The sequence below is a fragment of the Bos mutus genome, chromosome 11 (genome assembly GCF_027580195.1).
Source record: "Bos mutus isolate GX-2022 chromosome 11, NWIPB_WYAK_1.1, whole genome shotgun sequence".
NCBI classification, from domain to species: Eukaryota; Metazoa; Chordata; class Mammalia; order Artiodactyla; family Bovidae; genus Bos; species Bos mutus.
In genome coordinates, this window is record NC_091627.1 from 80,745,892 (window position 1) to 80,758,956 (window position 13,065).

A 13,065-nucleotide genomic window follows, 5' to 3' on the forward strand; every position below is an offset into this window, starting at 1 on the left:
ACGTCTTGTTTTGTTCTTTGTCTACCCAAAACTGAGCTAGCTACTGAGCATTTGACAGAGTGCTAAAGAAGTACTTACTATCTGATGAATAGAAATATACTCTCTTTAAAGGGAAAAATTCATATTAAGCCTTGATATTACCTAGGTAGGTTTGTTGGGAAATAAAGTGCAAATTGAAATAAGAAAAACTGTCTACTTCTCACATATATCTTTAGAAACTCATACTGTTTTCTGAGGCCAGTAGGGTTGAGAAGAGAGACCATCTACTTGTCTCATTCACTTTGAGGTCTTTGATTTTATTATATGCTTTTTGGTTTGGGCCCCTTTAAAGGGAATTAAGGTAAAGGAAGCAAGGAACATCTGATCTTTGTTTGAGAACTAGATTGTAAATCCACAGAGAAGCACTTTACCGGGAACATTCGTTTTCGTGAAGTATGTTTTAATATCTTTAATATTAAAAAAATTCAGGATATGGAGAGACCCCATCTCTATGACTTCCTGTTTTTATTTTTTGTGCCTTAAAACACCTTCTTAGAAATCTTTAGTTTTTCAAGTAATGGAAGTGATGGTCGTAACCAGTTAAGTAACTGATGTTTCTTTCAGTCCTATTTTGTAAGGTTATGGAGCTACAGGTCTGTCTTGGGGGTTAAATGCAGAATTAGTGCTTGATAATTCTGTTCAAAATATACTCTGAAATTACATATTGAAGGTAAAAGGGTAAGGCTTACCCTGACAACTAGTGAAAGTCACTCAGTCATGTCTGACTCTTTGCGACCCCATGGACTATACAGTCCATGGAATTCTCCAGGCCAGAATACTGGAGTGGGTAGCCTTTCCCTTCTCCAGGTGACAACTAGTAGTATGTAGCTTATCAAAAATATTAAAAATTAGGGGTATCATCAGATCTTCACCTGAAAACTTTAGCTGAAGAGCACGACATGCCACTCTTTGATGATATTGAAGTGTTTTAAACTTAAATAGATTTAAAACTTCTGTTGTAGCCTGCTTCTTTGGTTCTTTCTTGACCTCATGTCTGATTCTTATATCTCTAAATGTATCACCCATCTTTCTATAATTGTATATATTTTGAGTTTAGAATATGGCTTTGCCTTTTCTCTGTTTGGAAGCCCATATGGAGCTCAAGTTGAACTGAATGGGTTTATAAGTTAAGGGCCTATGCTGAGCTTTTAAATTTATTAACTCACTTTAATACACAATCTATGCTGCTACTGCTGCTAAATCACTTCAGTCGTGTCTGACTCTGTGCGACCCCATAGATGGCAGCCCACCAGGCTCCTCTGTCCCTGGGATTCTCCAGGCAAGAATACTGGAGTGGGTTGCCATTTCCTTCTCCAGTGCATGAAAGTGAAAAGTGAAAGTAAAGTCGCTCAGTCGTGCCCAACTCTTAGCAACCCCATGGACTGTAGCCCACCAGGCTCCTCCATCCATGGGATTTTCCAGGCAAGAGTACTGGAGTGGGTTGCCACTGCCTTCTCTGCACAATCTATGAGGCAAGTGCTGTTATTATTCCCAGTTTATAGATGAGGAGACTGAAGCAGTTGCCCATGGTCACATGTTCAACTGCTTTTTCTGCTGTTTATCATCTCTAATGTGTGCAGAACACCAGTCACTGTACTAGGGTAGAAGTTGTTTCTGAATAAACATGTGTGAGCTATTTGGGGTAAGCTTCCTTTTTCACCATTCTGTGACCTGCTGGGAAGACCTGGATCAAGAGGTACTGAGGTTATATACAGAATCTTGATTTTCTAAAGCTGATCAGCTACCAAATCTTATGGTATAAAAGTACAGTCAACCCACTCATTAACAGTTCATGCTGTGCAGAACCTCATCAGCAACTAACTGTCAGTCATGTCTTCTTTAAAATATATTGTCATATTTGTTAATTGTTTAAACTTGCATGGAGAAAGGCAGCATGTAGAAAAGTGATTGGGTAGCATACTGGAAAGCTCTATGCTTCTGACTCAGAGTGAAGCCTGTCAGTTTTCAGGGTGCCCTTTGCCCTAAATCTTGCATGGCCATTAACGTTTGTGTGTGTGTGTGTGTGTGTATATAAAAAGGTAATTTTTGGAAAATATTGTTTAGTAGGTTGGAGTTTTAGTTTGGGAAGATGAAAAATTCTGTAGATAGATGGTGGTTGTGCAGCAAAGTGAATATACTGAACGCCACTGAACTGTAGACCCAGGAATGGTTAAAATGGTAAAATTTATGTATATTTTAGTCATAATAGAAAAAAAAATTTTTTGAAGAGAGGAAAAAATAGGTAATTATTTCACCTAGACCTGGGTGAGTGAAGGTTGTCACTTTTTGTGATTTGCTGTTGGTATTGAATGCTATGAGCTAACAGAGAAAACAGCAAGGTCTGTGAAGCTGGCATAGGCAGGCAGGTCTAGCGTAGCTGTTAAACCTTGGTCAGCTCTGGAGCCAAATTGCCTAGGTTTATGCACTGTTTTTACCATCGACTTGCTGTGTGACCTTGAATAAGTTACTTGGTCTTTCTGGGCCTCCTTTTTCCCCATCGTAAAGTGGAGATAATAATAGTGCTTCTTTCATGGCTTCATTGTGAGAATCAATTGTGATAGTGTCAAAATGCTTAAAATATTAACTGTTGCATAGTAGGTGCTAAACAGACATCTAGACCTGAGTTCTAAGTGGTTACGGACATAAATACACCTGTCAGTGTAAACTTAAGTTGAATATTTATTTTTTGATTTTGTTTTGAAGGTAAAAGAAATAGGAGATTACTTTAAACAACACCTTTTACAGTCCAGGCACAGAGGAGCATTTGAACTGGCTTACACTGGCTTTGTGAAACTCACTGAAATCCTAAACAGGTAAAACAAAGCAAATATCCCTTTGTGTACGTTTTAAAAAGACCACATGTACAAGCCATGTGCTTGAAGTAGAATTTAGCTATGTCTTTTGATGTTTAAAAGAGTAAGACTTAGTTGGCTTCAAAACTCTTGGAAGAAATTGTTTTCTTAGGTTTCACCGTATGATTTACTGCAGATGATGGAGTGAAATGTCCAAACCGAGTTGCTCTCTTATTGAAAGGTGATTTGACACAAACTCAAAGATCTTACTAAAAATAGCTTTGAAGTTTAACATTTATTTTCATTGAATGAAATCACTGTTTTGTCTGTTTGAAAATTACTTGGCTTGTGGAATAAAATAAGCCCTCCAGTTTTTTGGATTTGTGTGCATTACAGACAGAGAAACACTTAAGGATTTTATGTTTTTATTCGTAATTTTATCTTGTAGAAAAATGTAAAAGAACAGTAAATAGACCAAAAAATATAAAAGATTTTCCCACTTACTTGGAAAAATACTCAGGTAGATTTCATATATTTAGCCAAATGTATTTTTTTTTTTACATTATAGGTGCTGGCTGATAATTTCATTCATTCATATAATAGATTTCCTCCAAAGAGCTTGTGAGGAAACCTTAAATTACTTAATGACTAAGTGTTCATGGCAAGTGTTCTCTAAATAAAGGTAGTATTTTCCAAGAAAACATTTCCATTGCCTGGAAACTTTTTGAAATGAAGCAGAGTTCTGCCAGCCTTGTAGCCTCAGCAAACATTTTATTTTGGGCCTTTAAGACATCTACTCCTTGAATATTTTTGAAACACTTTTTCACACTCCTGGTAAAAACATTTATAAAACATTTCTACAGTTATGAGCTGCACAGAATATCTTTAAATGATACATTTTTAAATGTCCCTGACATTAAACTGCTGATCTTGAAAATATTTTATTATCTTTGCAACTCTTTCTTTCCAGTGTAGAGATGACTTAAGAATATTTTTTTCTCACAGCACAATCCACTTCACTCTCTTCAAATCAATTAGCAAATGTATATATTGAACACTAGCTGTGTGTTTAGTCCTATGCTTGGTTTGGAGGCTGAAATACTTCTTTATGAGACAAGCTTCTTGCTCTCAAAGAGCTTATGGTTTAGTTGGAGAAATAAGCAGGGATGAAATTCAAAATATTTAACAAATGGTATGTCATGGGCACTGACTGGTCAGAACAGACAGTGGCTGTGAGCACCCAGCATTGCTGTCTGTATGGATATGTATTAGCTGAATACGAGCCTGGAAAGTGAGACCAAGACACTTGAACAAGATGATCCAATAAAATTGTCAAAATTTGGGCGAAATTTGCAAATTCTGTAGGAATAGCATAGAGAAAGCAACAGGGATGGGCTAGTAGGGCTTAATGGAGGAGGCAGAATTTGTGCTAACACATGAGTAAGGTTTAAGTAGATAGGAGGAGAAAGGAGGAGACTTTGTAAGTAAATACTGAGAGGCTATAATCAGCCTGACAGATTGTTAGGTGAGTAAGTGAGCCAGCCTGATTGTTGCGGTGGTGGTTGAGTTACTAGGCAATAACATCCAGTTGAATAGAAAAAGCCTTATTATGGATGCCTAGAAAGCAGAGTCGCTATAGTTGGGATGGAAAGAGGCACTGAACATTTTCTTAATCTGAAACAGATCTCAGGAGGCAAGTAGAATAGAGAACTAGCAATGATCTATGACACGAGGTCTTAGTTCTGCTGGCAGTGAGATTGTATAAAATTGAATCTCCTCAGCCTCTGGTCTCTTTATATAGTAAGGAAGAGAATATTTGCTCTATTGACAGATCTCTCTGGTCTTTCTTATATGGATCAAGTAAAATAGATATTTATGAAGATCCTTTTGCATTATAAAGTTTTCTACAAGTGTAAAACATTATGAGACTGATGTTGGTTATGGTGTTGGTACCTCAAAGTAGTTTTTCAGTTGCAAATGTTAGGTTAGATAGATTGTAATGACAGATAGTAGTGAGGAGAGCCTGGCATCAGCTATTAATAATCTAGAGCAGAGGTGATACAAGCTTTGATGATGGCTCTAGGAATGGAGGGAAAGAAGTGACATCTCGATTAATGTTTAGCCCCATGTAGTAACAACTCTACACTTGACATTTTGAATGCTTAGAAGGGAAGCCGTGGACATCTCTTATTTTATGATTTTATGCATCAAGAATTAGGGCAGTACATACCTGAGTGATTCTTCTCCTTGGGGTATTTACTGAATTCAGTTGGTGGTATTCAGCTGACAGATGAACTGGTCAGGAGGATCCAAGACAGACTTATTCACATTATGGCACCTTGGTGGGATAACTAGAAGATAGGGCCTCATTTGGAGTGCATGTGGCCTTTCAGCATGGCAGTCGTAGGGTAGCTGAAATTCTTCTATGGCAGCTGGCTTCCTCTAGAGAGAGGTTTCCAAGAGAACCGGGAAGAAACTGCATGGTGCTTTCTGACCTGGCCTTGGAAGTCTCATAGCTTTACTTCAGGTACATTGTTTTGGTTCTATGCTAAGTCGCTTCAGTCGTGGCCGACTTGTGTGACCCCATAGACAGCAGCCCACCAGGCTCCCCCGTCCCTGGGATTCTCCAGGCAAGAACACTGGAGTGGGTTGCCATTTCCTTCTCCAATGCATGAAAGCGAAAAGTGAAAGTGAAGTCGCTCAGTCGTGTCTGACTCTTAGCGACCCCATGGACTGCAGCCTATCAGGCTCCTCCGTCCATGGGATTTTCCAGGCAAGTTTTGGTTCTAAGTGAGTCTTAAAGCCAGTTGGATTCAAGGGGAGGGGCATTAGACTTAAACTTTACCATTTGATGGTAAAGTGGCAAGATCATATTGTAGAAATACATTTGGATGGGAGATACAGTGGTGGCCGTCTTTGAAGAATGCAATCTGCCACGTGATGCAAACAGAATGTGTGTAATGAAGGTCCCCAGGGAGTCCATGACTGTTCCTGTGCTTTAATTCCTAGTGACCAGAAAAGTGGAATTGATGTTAACAAAGGCAAGGGGACTGAAAGAGGGGATTCGTTTGATAAAGATGACTAAGTTTGTTTTGTATGTGTTGAGTGTGAGATGATGGTGGCATATCCTGGTGAAAATATTTAAGTATAACTGGGAGATGGATTAGTTTGGGTGATATTACAGAAACGGAGATAATCTTCTGAGCTCTCTTCATAAATATCATAGTATGATTGCAGTCTTTAGGGAAAAACTTAAAAGGAGAAAAGAACAGAAGACCAGGGACAGAGGCTTTTCAACAACTGTATTGTGTAGTTGAAAGTACAATTGAAGGCATTCCAAATAAATGGAGTAGGAAGACAAGGCAAGGCCCAGTGCTTAGTATTGCAGCCACCCCTAATCTGCATTAAAGAGCTCCTCATGGCTGTTACTATTGGCTTTTAACCAACCTGTTATGAGTTCCCAACTGTTGCTTCCAAACCAAGTGGTTCTTGATCCCTTTGGAGACATCTCAGATCTGCTGAACAGAATGTTTTACGGAGAACATCTTTGCAGTATGTGTGGCTTCCTTTTGTTTGGTTTTTATTTTTAAAAGAAAAATATGTTTCTTTTGGATCCTTTTGAAAGCTTTTAAGTTATGAAAAAGTTATTTAGGCATACAGCATTTTTAAAGTTTGCAGAAAGAAATCTGGACTTTCATGAAAATCCACTGAAATGGAGGCCAACTGCTGGCCACCTCTTGAACTACAGCTGTGTGAAGGAAGCAAGCACTTAAAGAGATTAATGGGCAAATAACCGAAGAGTTAAACATGAGCCACATTGTTTGAATTGGTTTTTAATAAGATTATTCAGAAGGTCTTCAAATGTAAACTGACTTCACCATTAAACAATCATCTAAGAATAAATAGGAGTGGGAGACACTGTTCTTTTTTCTGGGAATTTTTTGAAAGCAACACTTGCACACACACACATACACACACACACACACACACACACACACACACACACTACTTAATATGTTGAGTTAATTTTCTCAGATTCTAAGAATCTGATTTGTTATATGGTGCTTTCTGTTTAAAATTTGATGAAATATTCATATACTTTTTAAAAAAAATAATCACCTTCCTATGCATAATTCCCTGCTTAAGCATTTGATTAGTGGTTAAATGCATTAAAGTTACAACTGTAAATTCAGGTTTCTGATGAAATTTGTATATGCTTATTTATGTGCTGTCATTTTAGTATTTCAGGTTATTCTTTCAATGAAAATGAACAGAATCCTAAACTAGAGCACTACACCAGGGAATCTAGCTTTCATTTATTCAACCAGAAATTAAAAGCTTAACTCTTAAGGGGATTAAATTGTTCTGTAATTCTAAATCTAGAAGGAAGGTTCATGAGTACTTGATATTGTCTTGCTCTTCATTTTTTTGAGTTGCTCTGCTTATTGAAATGTAGCTTAATCCGTGAATATTTACTGCACTAATTACAATCAGTTTCACATTATTGGCCTGAAAAACTGAACTGCTGACATTTAGCAATTTTTGTCATAGAATGCTAGTGCTGACATATGGACATCAACAATTATGGTGGACAGAAGTCATTTTTATATGTTTTTCAACTTTCATGAATTAATTATAACTACTACAATTCAAATTCAACAGAAAACTTCTTATACACCTTTGGAATATAATAATAAAAAATAATTTCACTCTACTGGAGACTGAAAAGATCAAGTCTCTAAAGAATATGCAATTGAGCAAGAAATAAATGTAGAACATAATGTACAGGTTTGGGGAAAAGTCATTCAATGCTAAATTAAAAAATATATATATAATCTCTCAGCCTTATCTTCATTTCCTTTGGCATTTCTGAGTATCCTATGGTTTTTATTTGAAATTTTTTTTTTGTATTTTATTTTATTTTTTAACTTTACAATATTGTATTGGTTTGCCATGTATCAACATGAATCCACCACAGGTATACATACACGTGTTCTCCATCCTGAACCCTCCTTCCTCCTCCCTCCCTGTACCATCCCTCTGGGTCGTCCCAGTGCACCAGCCCCAAGCATCCAGTATCGTGCATCGAACGTGGACGGGCGACTTGTTTCATAGATGATATTATACACGTTTCGATAATTAAAGAAGAACAAATTAAGTGGTCATACACTCTTGGAAGCCATATTAATACTTTATGTAGGTAAAAAAATCCTTTAAATCTGCCATTTCTATAGTAGATTAGAAGGATTTGAGGAAAACTAGAATGTCTTAATGAGTTTTTTCTGTTTTAAAAATATTTTTAGAATGTCTTAATGTTTAAAATCTAAATCTTTGTGTCTTTGACTTGTGATCCTTGAATTTCTATTTTTAAGTCCACCCCACAGTTGCAAAAGATGTTACCTTCTTTCTGGAACTTTGAATACTCATTTTTTTTAAAGTTCTGATAATAATTCTCAGTGATTTTAGACTCAGTAACAGATGGATCTTGTTCTTAGTGAATAGCTTCTATCTCAGCTTTTTTAGTAAGATCCCAGAGTTGTTAATATTAATTTTTTCCTTCTTGATCTCAGGGAATGGTTACATTAAATAAGAGAACCAACAATTTGTTACATTTATCTAACCACTTTTTTTTAAAATCCACATTTATCTAACCACTTTTTTTTTTAATCCACCGTATCTTGCCCTTCTCCTCATGGCTGGCCGACTGGTAATTTAATTTCTATTTGGCCATTGTTGTCATTGCCTGTGCCTGCAGCTGAGGCTTTACAGTAGCCCCTGATGTTTTAGCCTGCAGTAAACCTCGACAATATTTGATGGTGGAGAGGGAGGTTAAGATGGCTTCTGTTGATATGTAGCTTTCTCACTGGATCTCATTTGGGCAAATCGTTTTTCAGGCTTAAAATTTCTCCATGCTTCAAGGCTGTGTTCCCTTTTTAAAATGTGCATGTACATGCCCACAACCTTCCTGCCCATCTGTCACTGTTTAATTTAATTGAAATAATAAACATGAACCTTGAAATAATAAACAGTACTTGACTGAAGAATGAATGGAGTGGAGAATTGGAGAATTTAGCTTATGAAATAATAGGAGCTTGGAAAAATCTCTAAATTAGGAAAAATAACCCTACAGAAAGTCTGAGGAAATGAAGGTAACATTTCTCAATTAACAATCATAATATAACTAATCAGAACTTGACAAAAAATAGCTCTCTGTTACTGTCCTTAGGTGGATGGATAAACCATTGGAAAGCCACTGTGTAGTCAGGGGACCTGATTTATTGGCACAAAATAGTCTGATGACCAATTAGTTGGGTATACAGCATGTGTAATTTGATTTCAGTCTGGGTTTTATGCTTATCTTAGAATCCTTACCCACTACCAGTGAGATAGCTTTGTGGATAGAAATTGGACTAATCTGTTTATGGAAGAATAATTTGCTTCAGTGATCTTCTCAAGACAACACAAAGACCTAAAAAGCAGCCATGGACTGGCCTGTTCATTTCTGTTACTTTTGGTAGAGACTCAAGCTATGAAAGTGTTAGTCACTCAGTCGTGTCCGACTCTTGTGACTTGGGCTATAGCACTTAGCATAGAAAAACCAAACCAAATCCAGACTCTCTTGTCTCTTTCCTGTCAGCCTTTTAATTTTATTTCTTTTAATTTCTACTATTTCTTGACTGATAAACAGGAAAAGCAGAATGATCTGATTTCCTTCCACATCCCCATCCTTAACCACCACCTCCCTCAGAGTGTAGAGGAAAGAATATTGAGGTATGAGTTAGAGCTGAGTTCTGCCTACCAGCTCTGTTGACACTAGCAAAGCCATGAAAACCTCTCTAGGCTGCTGTGTCACCTTTGATAAAGGAAGAGAATTCAGCTTTCTAAGGCCTTTTTCGATTTCCATTCTACTCATAGTACAGTGCTGCTTACTAGTTTCTGATTGGGAAAGTCTGGGGATTTGGGGTATGAAAGATTGAGGGATGTTGGATACATTTTTAGTAAACTTCCTTCAAAGTGGTAAACCAATCTCTTAGGAGTCTTTTGTGGATTAATAACATTTAGTGAGACTGGCTTATGAAGAACCTTGAATCCCTTGTAAGAAAGTTACAATTTTTATGATGTACTCAGGGATTAAAGACACTGTGTATTTTGCATTAACTTGACGCTGGAGTGAAGTAAAACAAAAGAGCCTCAGACAAAGCGGATGTCAGCTGTTTTAGTGGAGAGGCACTAGCTAACCAAAGCAGGCTTGGAATTCCCCATGGCTGGGGCTGGTGAACGCATGGGGCTGGCACAGACAGCCATGGACCGCTTTACTTAGGGACCTTTCCCTGGATTTTCATTCTTGGGCATTCTTGGGAACCAAAACAAACAACTAGAGTTGGTCGCATTGTTCTTGGGAGCTTTGCATGGTTCCATTTTTACCTTTCAATTCCTTCATTATCATAAACAGCAGCAACTCTGGAGTTTTGAAATCACTTCCTTGTGAAGTAATCTTTCCTTGCTGGGAAGTAGACAGAAGCTTCATTGAATAGTCAGAAGTCTAGGTTGGGCTGTTGTTTTTTTCTCTGCACAGCACAGTGACTTCACCATTGAGGAGCCTTATGGGTTTTTTAGCCCTCCTTTTCCACATCTAGTTTTTCAGTTATCTGCCTAATTGGAAGCACAGCTAATATGGGGTAGCTGGCACCAATACTAGTTGGTCCTTATTTATTCGTTCAGCACACGATTTCCTGAACATCTTCTGTATGCCTGGGTAGAAACACTCTGACCATTGAGAGTGTGATGTGGTAAGCCAGAGTTTCTCTGAACTGAGAGACAATTATTAGGATCTGAATTTGAAACATTTATCGCTGTAGAACTAAGAGAGGCATGTGAGGACCTGAATAAGGGACTGTAGCTTGTGAGGCCATAATGAGGTGTTTTGGGGACAGTCTAATGAGGAGCTTTGGGTACTTATATAATATAGGGTCATTGTTCTCTCTCTGTGGAATAGTAACCCAGGTAATAGTGTCTCATTATTAGTGATTTTATTTTCATTCTTGGGCATTGAGAAATCAAGTGATTTGTCCATAGCCACACAATTAGTTGGGCTTCCCTTGTGACTCAGCTGGTATAGAATATGCCTCAATGTGGGAGACCTGGGTTCGATCCCTGGGTTGGGAAGATCCCCTGGAGAGGGTATTTAACCTCAGTTAAATACCACTTTATACAAACCTGAACCCTCTATAGGGTTTTGAACCCTATCTTTGATTTTGTTCTTGAATATTGGGGAAAAATTCTCTCTTGGGGTAATATTTAGGTTAACAGATTTTATTTTGCTTGGGGATTTCAGTAGAAAGTCAGTCATCACCATCATCACCTGAATGAACTATGGCCATGGGATGTAGAGATTTCTGAATGTGTTCATTCCTGTTTGAGGAAGCTGAGGAGGGGAATCACCTGTGGCTCTAAGGGCTCCTCTTGGCATTGGAAAGCACTTCTGTTTACACTTTGCTTTCCAGTTGCTACACCCTCTTGTGTCAGCCTAGTTTCTTACAATGGTACACTTAATGGAGTTGGTAAGTCATAAGTTGTTCATTTATTCAGCAGATATTTGAGCCAACTATTGGGATGCCAGACCCTATTCTTTGTGTTTGGGAATAAAGAAGTGAACAGGACAAAGTTTGTGCCTGATATCACAGAGTTTGTATTTTAAAGGACATCTAGATAATAATAAACTGTCAGATAAATTTTATGTGTCTTGATGTGATAAAGTTTAGTGTAAGGAAAAGTCTCTCTTTCTCCCTACACTAAAGTAAGCCAAGGCTCAGATGACAAGAAGCAGCAGCTTCCCAAGCAATGGGAACAGTGGATACAAAAGCATTTCGAGTAAAGAGTAGAATGGTATAAGATTAAGTTGAATGAGGCTGTTCAAATATGTAGGGCTTTGTGAGCTAGGATCTGGTGTTCCCTGGATTTTTTTTTTTTTAATTATTGTTTGTAGATATTTTCATTCAGGTGATGATGGTGATGACTGATGATGCTGAGCTTGAGTAAATACTCATTATTTACTATATATTAAGATTAGGGACAGGCTTCCCTGATAACTCAGTTGGTAAAGAATCCGCCTGCAATGCAGGTAGACCCTGGTTCGATTCTTGGATCAGGAAGATCCCCTGGAGAAGGGATAGGCTACTCACTCCAGTATTCTGGCCTAGAGAATTCCAAGGACTGTATAGTCATGGGGTCGCAAAGAGTCGGACATGACTGAGCAACTTTCACTTTCAAGGTTAGGGACACATCCTTGTTTTGTTCCCAGACAGACTCATTTGTCTGCCTTATTTAAAATTATCTAAACAATTAGCAAGTGAAAAATAAGGAACCATGGTAAGGTAAAAGTTTGTTAACAATCAGTAAATAAATAGCTTTGTTTTTATTGATGTTTGCTTTTCTGTACCCAGTAACTTACTTATTTGAATGAATTTTCATTTGGAGTTGCTGTTAAACCTGACAAAATGAACGTATGTTTATGGGAAAGGGAAAGGATTTACTTCCTTCTTGTGCTAGGAAAAAAAAAAAAACCCTTAGTGATAATAGCTTGGTAAGTTATTGTTTTAGGAAAAGAAGATAATTGGTAGAGGCTTAACTTTTACTCAGTTGAGGTTATACTTAACTAATTTCCTGGCAATTGAATTTTGATAATTTAATTTTGCTTCATATTTTGGCCTTAAGTGTATTTCATATTTAAAATGTGAAATTAGTTGCTTTTGTTTGAAGGTGAAGTAATTTCTTTAGGCAATCAGTGAGTCATTCAGTTGATTTAAGAGAAGTTTATTAATGGTAATAAATGTCCCCAATTGTCTAAAGGAGTTAGAATGCCTTCACAATGAGTAAGACACAGTTTACCTCAAGTTAGTCACAAGTAGCTTATCTGCTGAGTGGATTTCTTGCAGGCAATTTTGATTCTCCAGCTAGTTTTCTTTCCATATCACCAGTTGTTTCAAAACTATTTTAAGCCCTACTCTAATGGTGGATATTCAAGGATTGAAATGAATCTGAAAGATAACCTGACTAAAATATGATTAAGAAGGCAATCCTTAAAAACAATATACTCTGGTAATGCATTCTAGGGCTTCCTAGTGACTCAGTGATAAAGAATCCACCTGCTAGTGCGGGAGACGTGGGTTCGATCCCTAGGTCGGGAAGATCCCCTGGAGAAGGAAATGGCAACCCAACTCCAGTGTTCTTGCCT

General features: G+C 37.6%; 1 protein-coding gene across 6 annotated transcripts in view; it reads left to right on the forward strand.

Moving 5' to 3' along the window:
* Positions 1-13,065, forward strand: part of THADA (THADA armadillo repeat containing) — a 335,542-nt gene that overhangs the window by 60,163 nt on the left and 262,314 nt on the right. For all 6 annotated transcript variants that reach the window (XM_070379666.1, XM_070379662.1, XM_070379664.1 and 3 more), the window contains one exon: positions 2,743-2,852. In XM_070379666.1, coding sequence (XP_070235767.1) covers positions 2,743-2,852 — 110 coding nt within the window. The remainder of the gene's footprint in view (positions 1-2,742; positions 2,853-13,065) is intronic.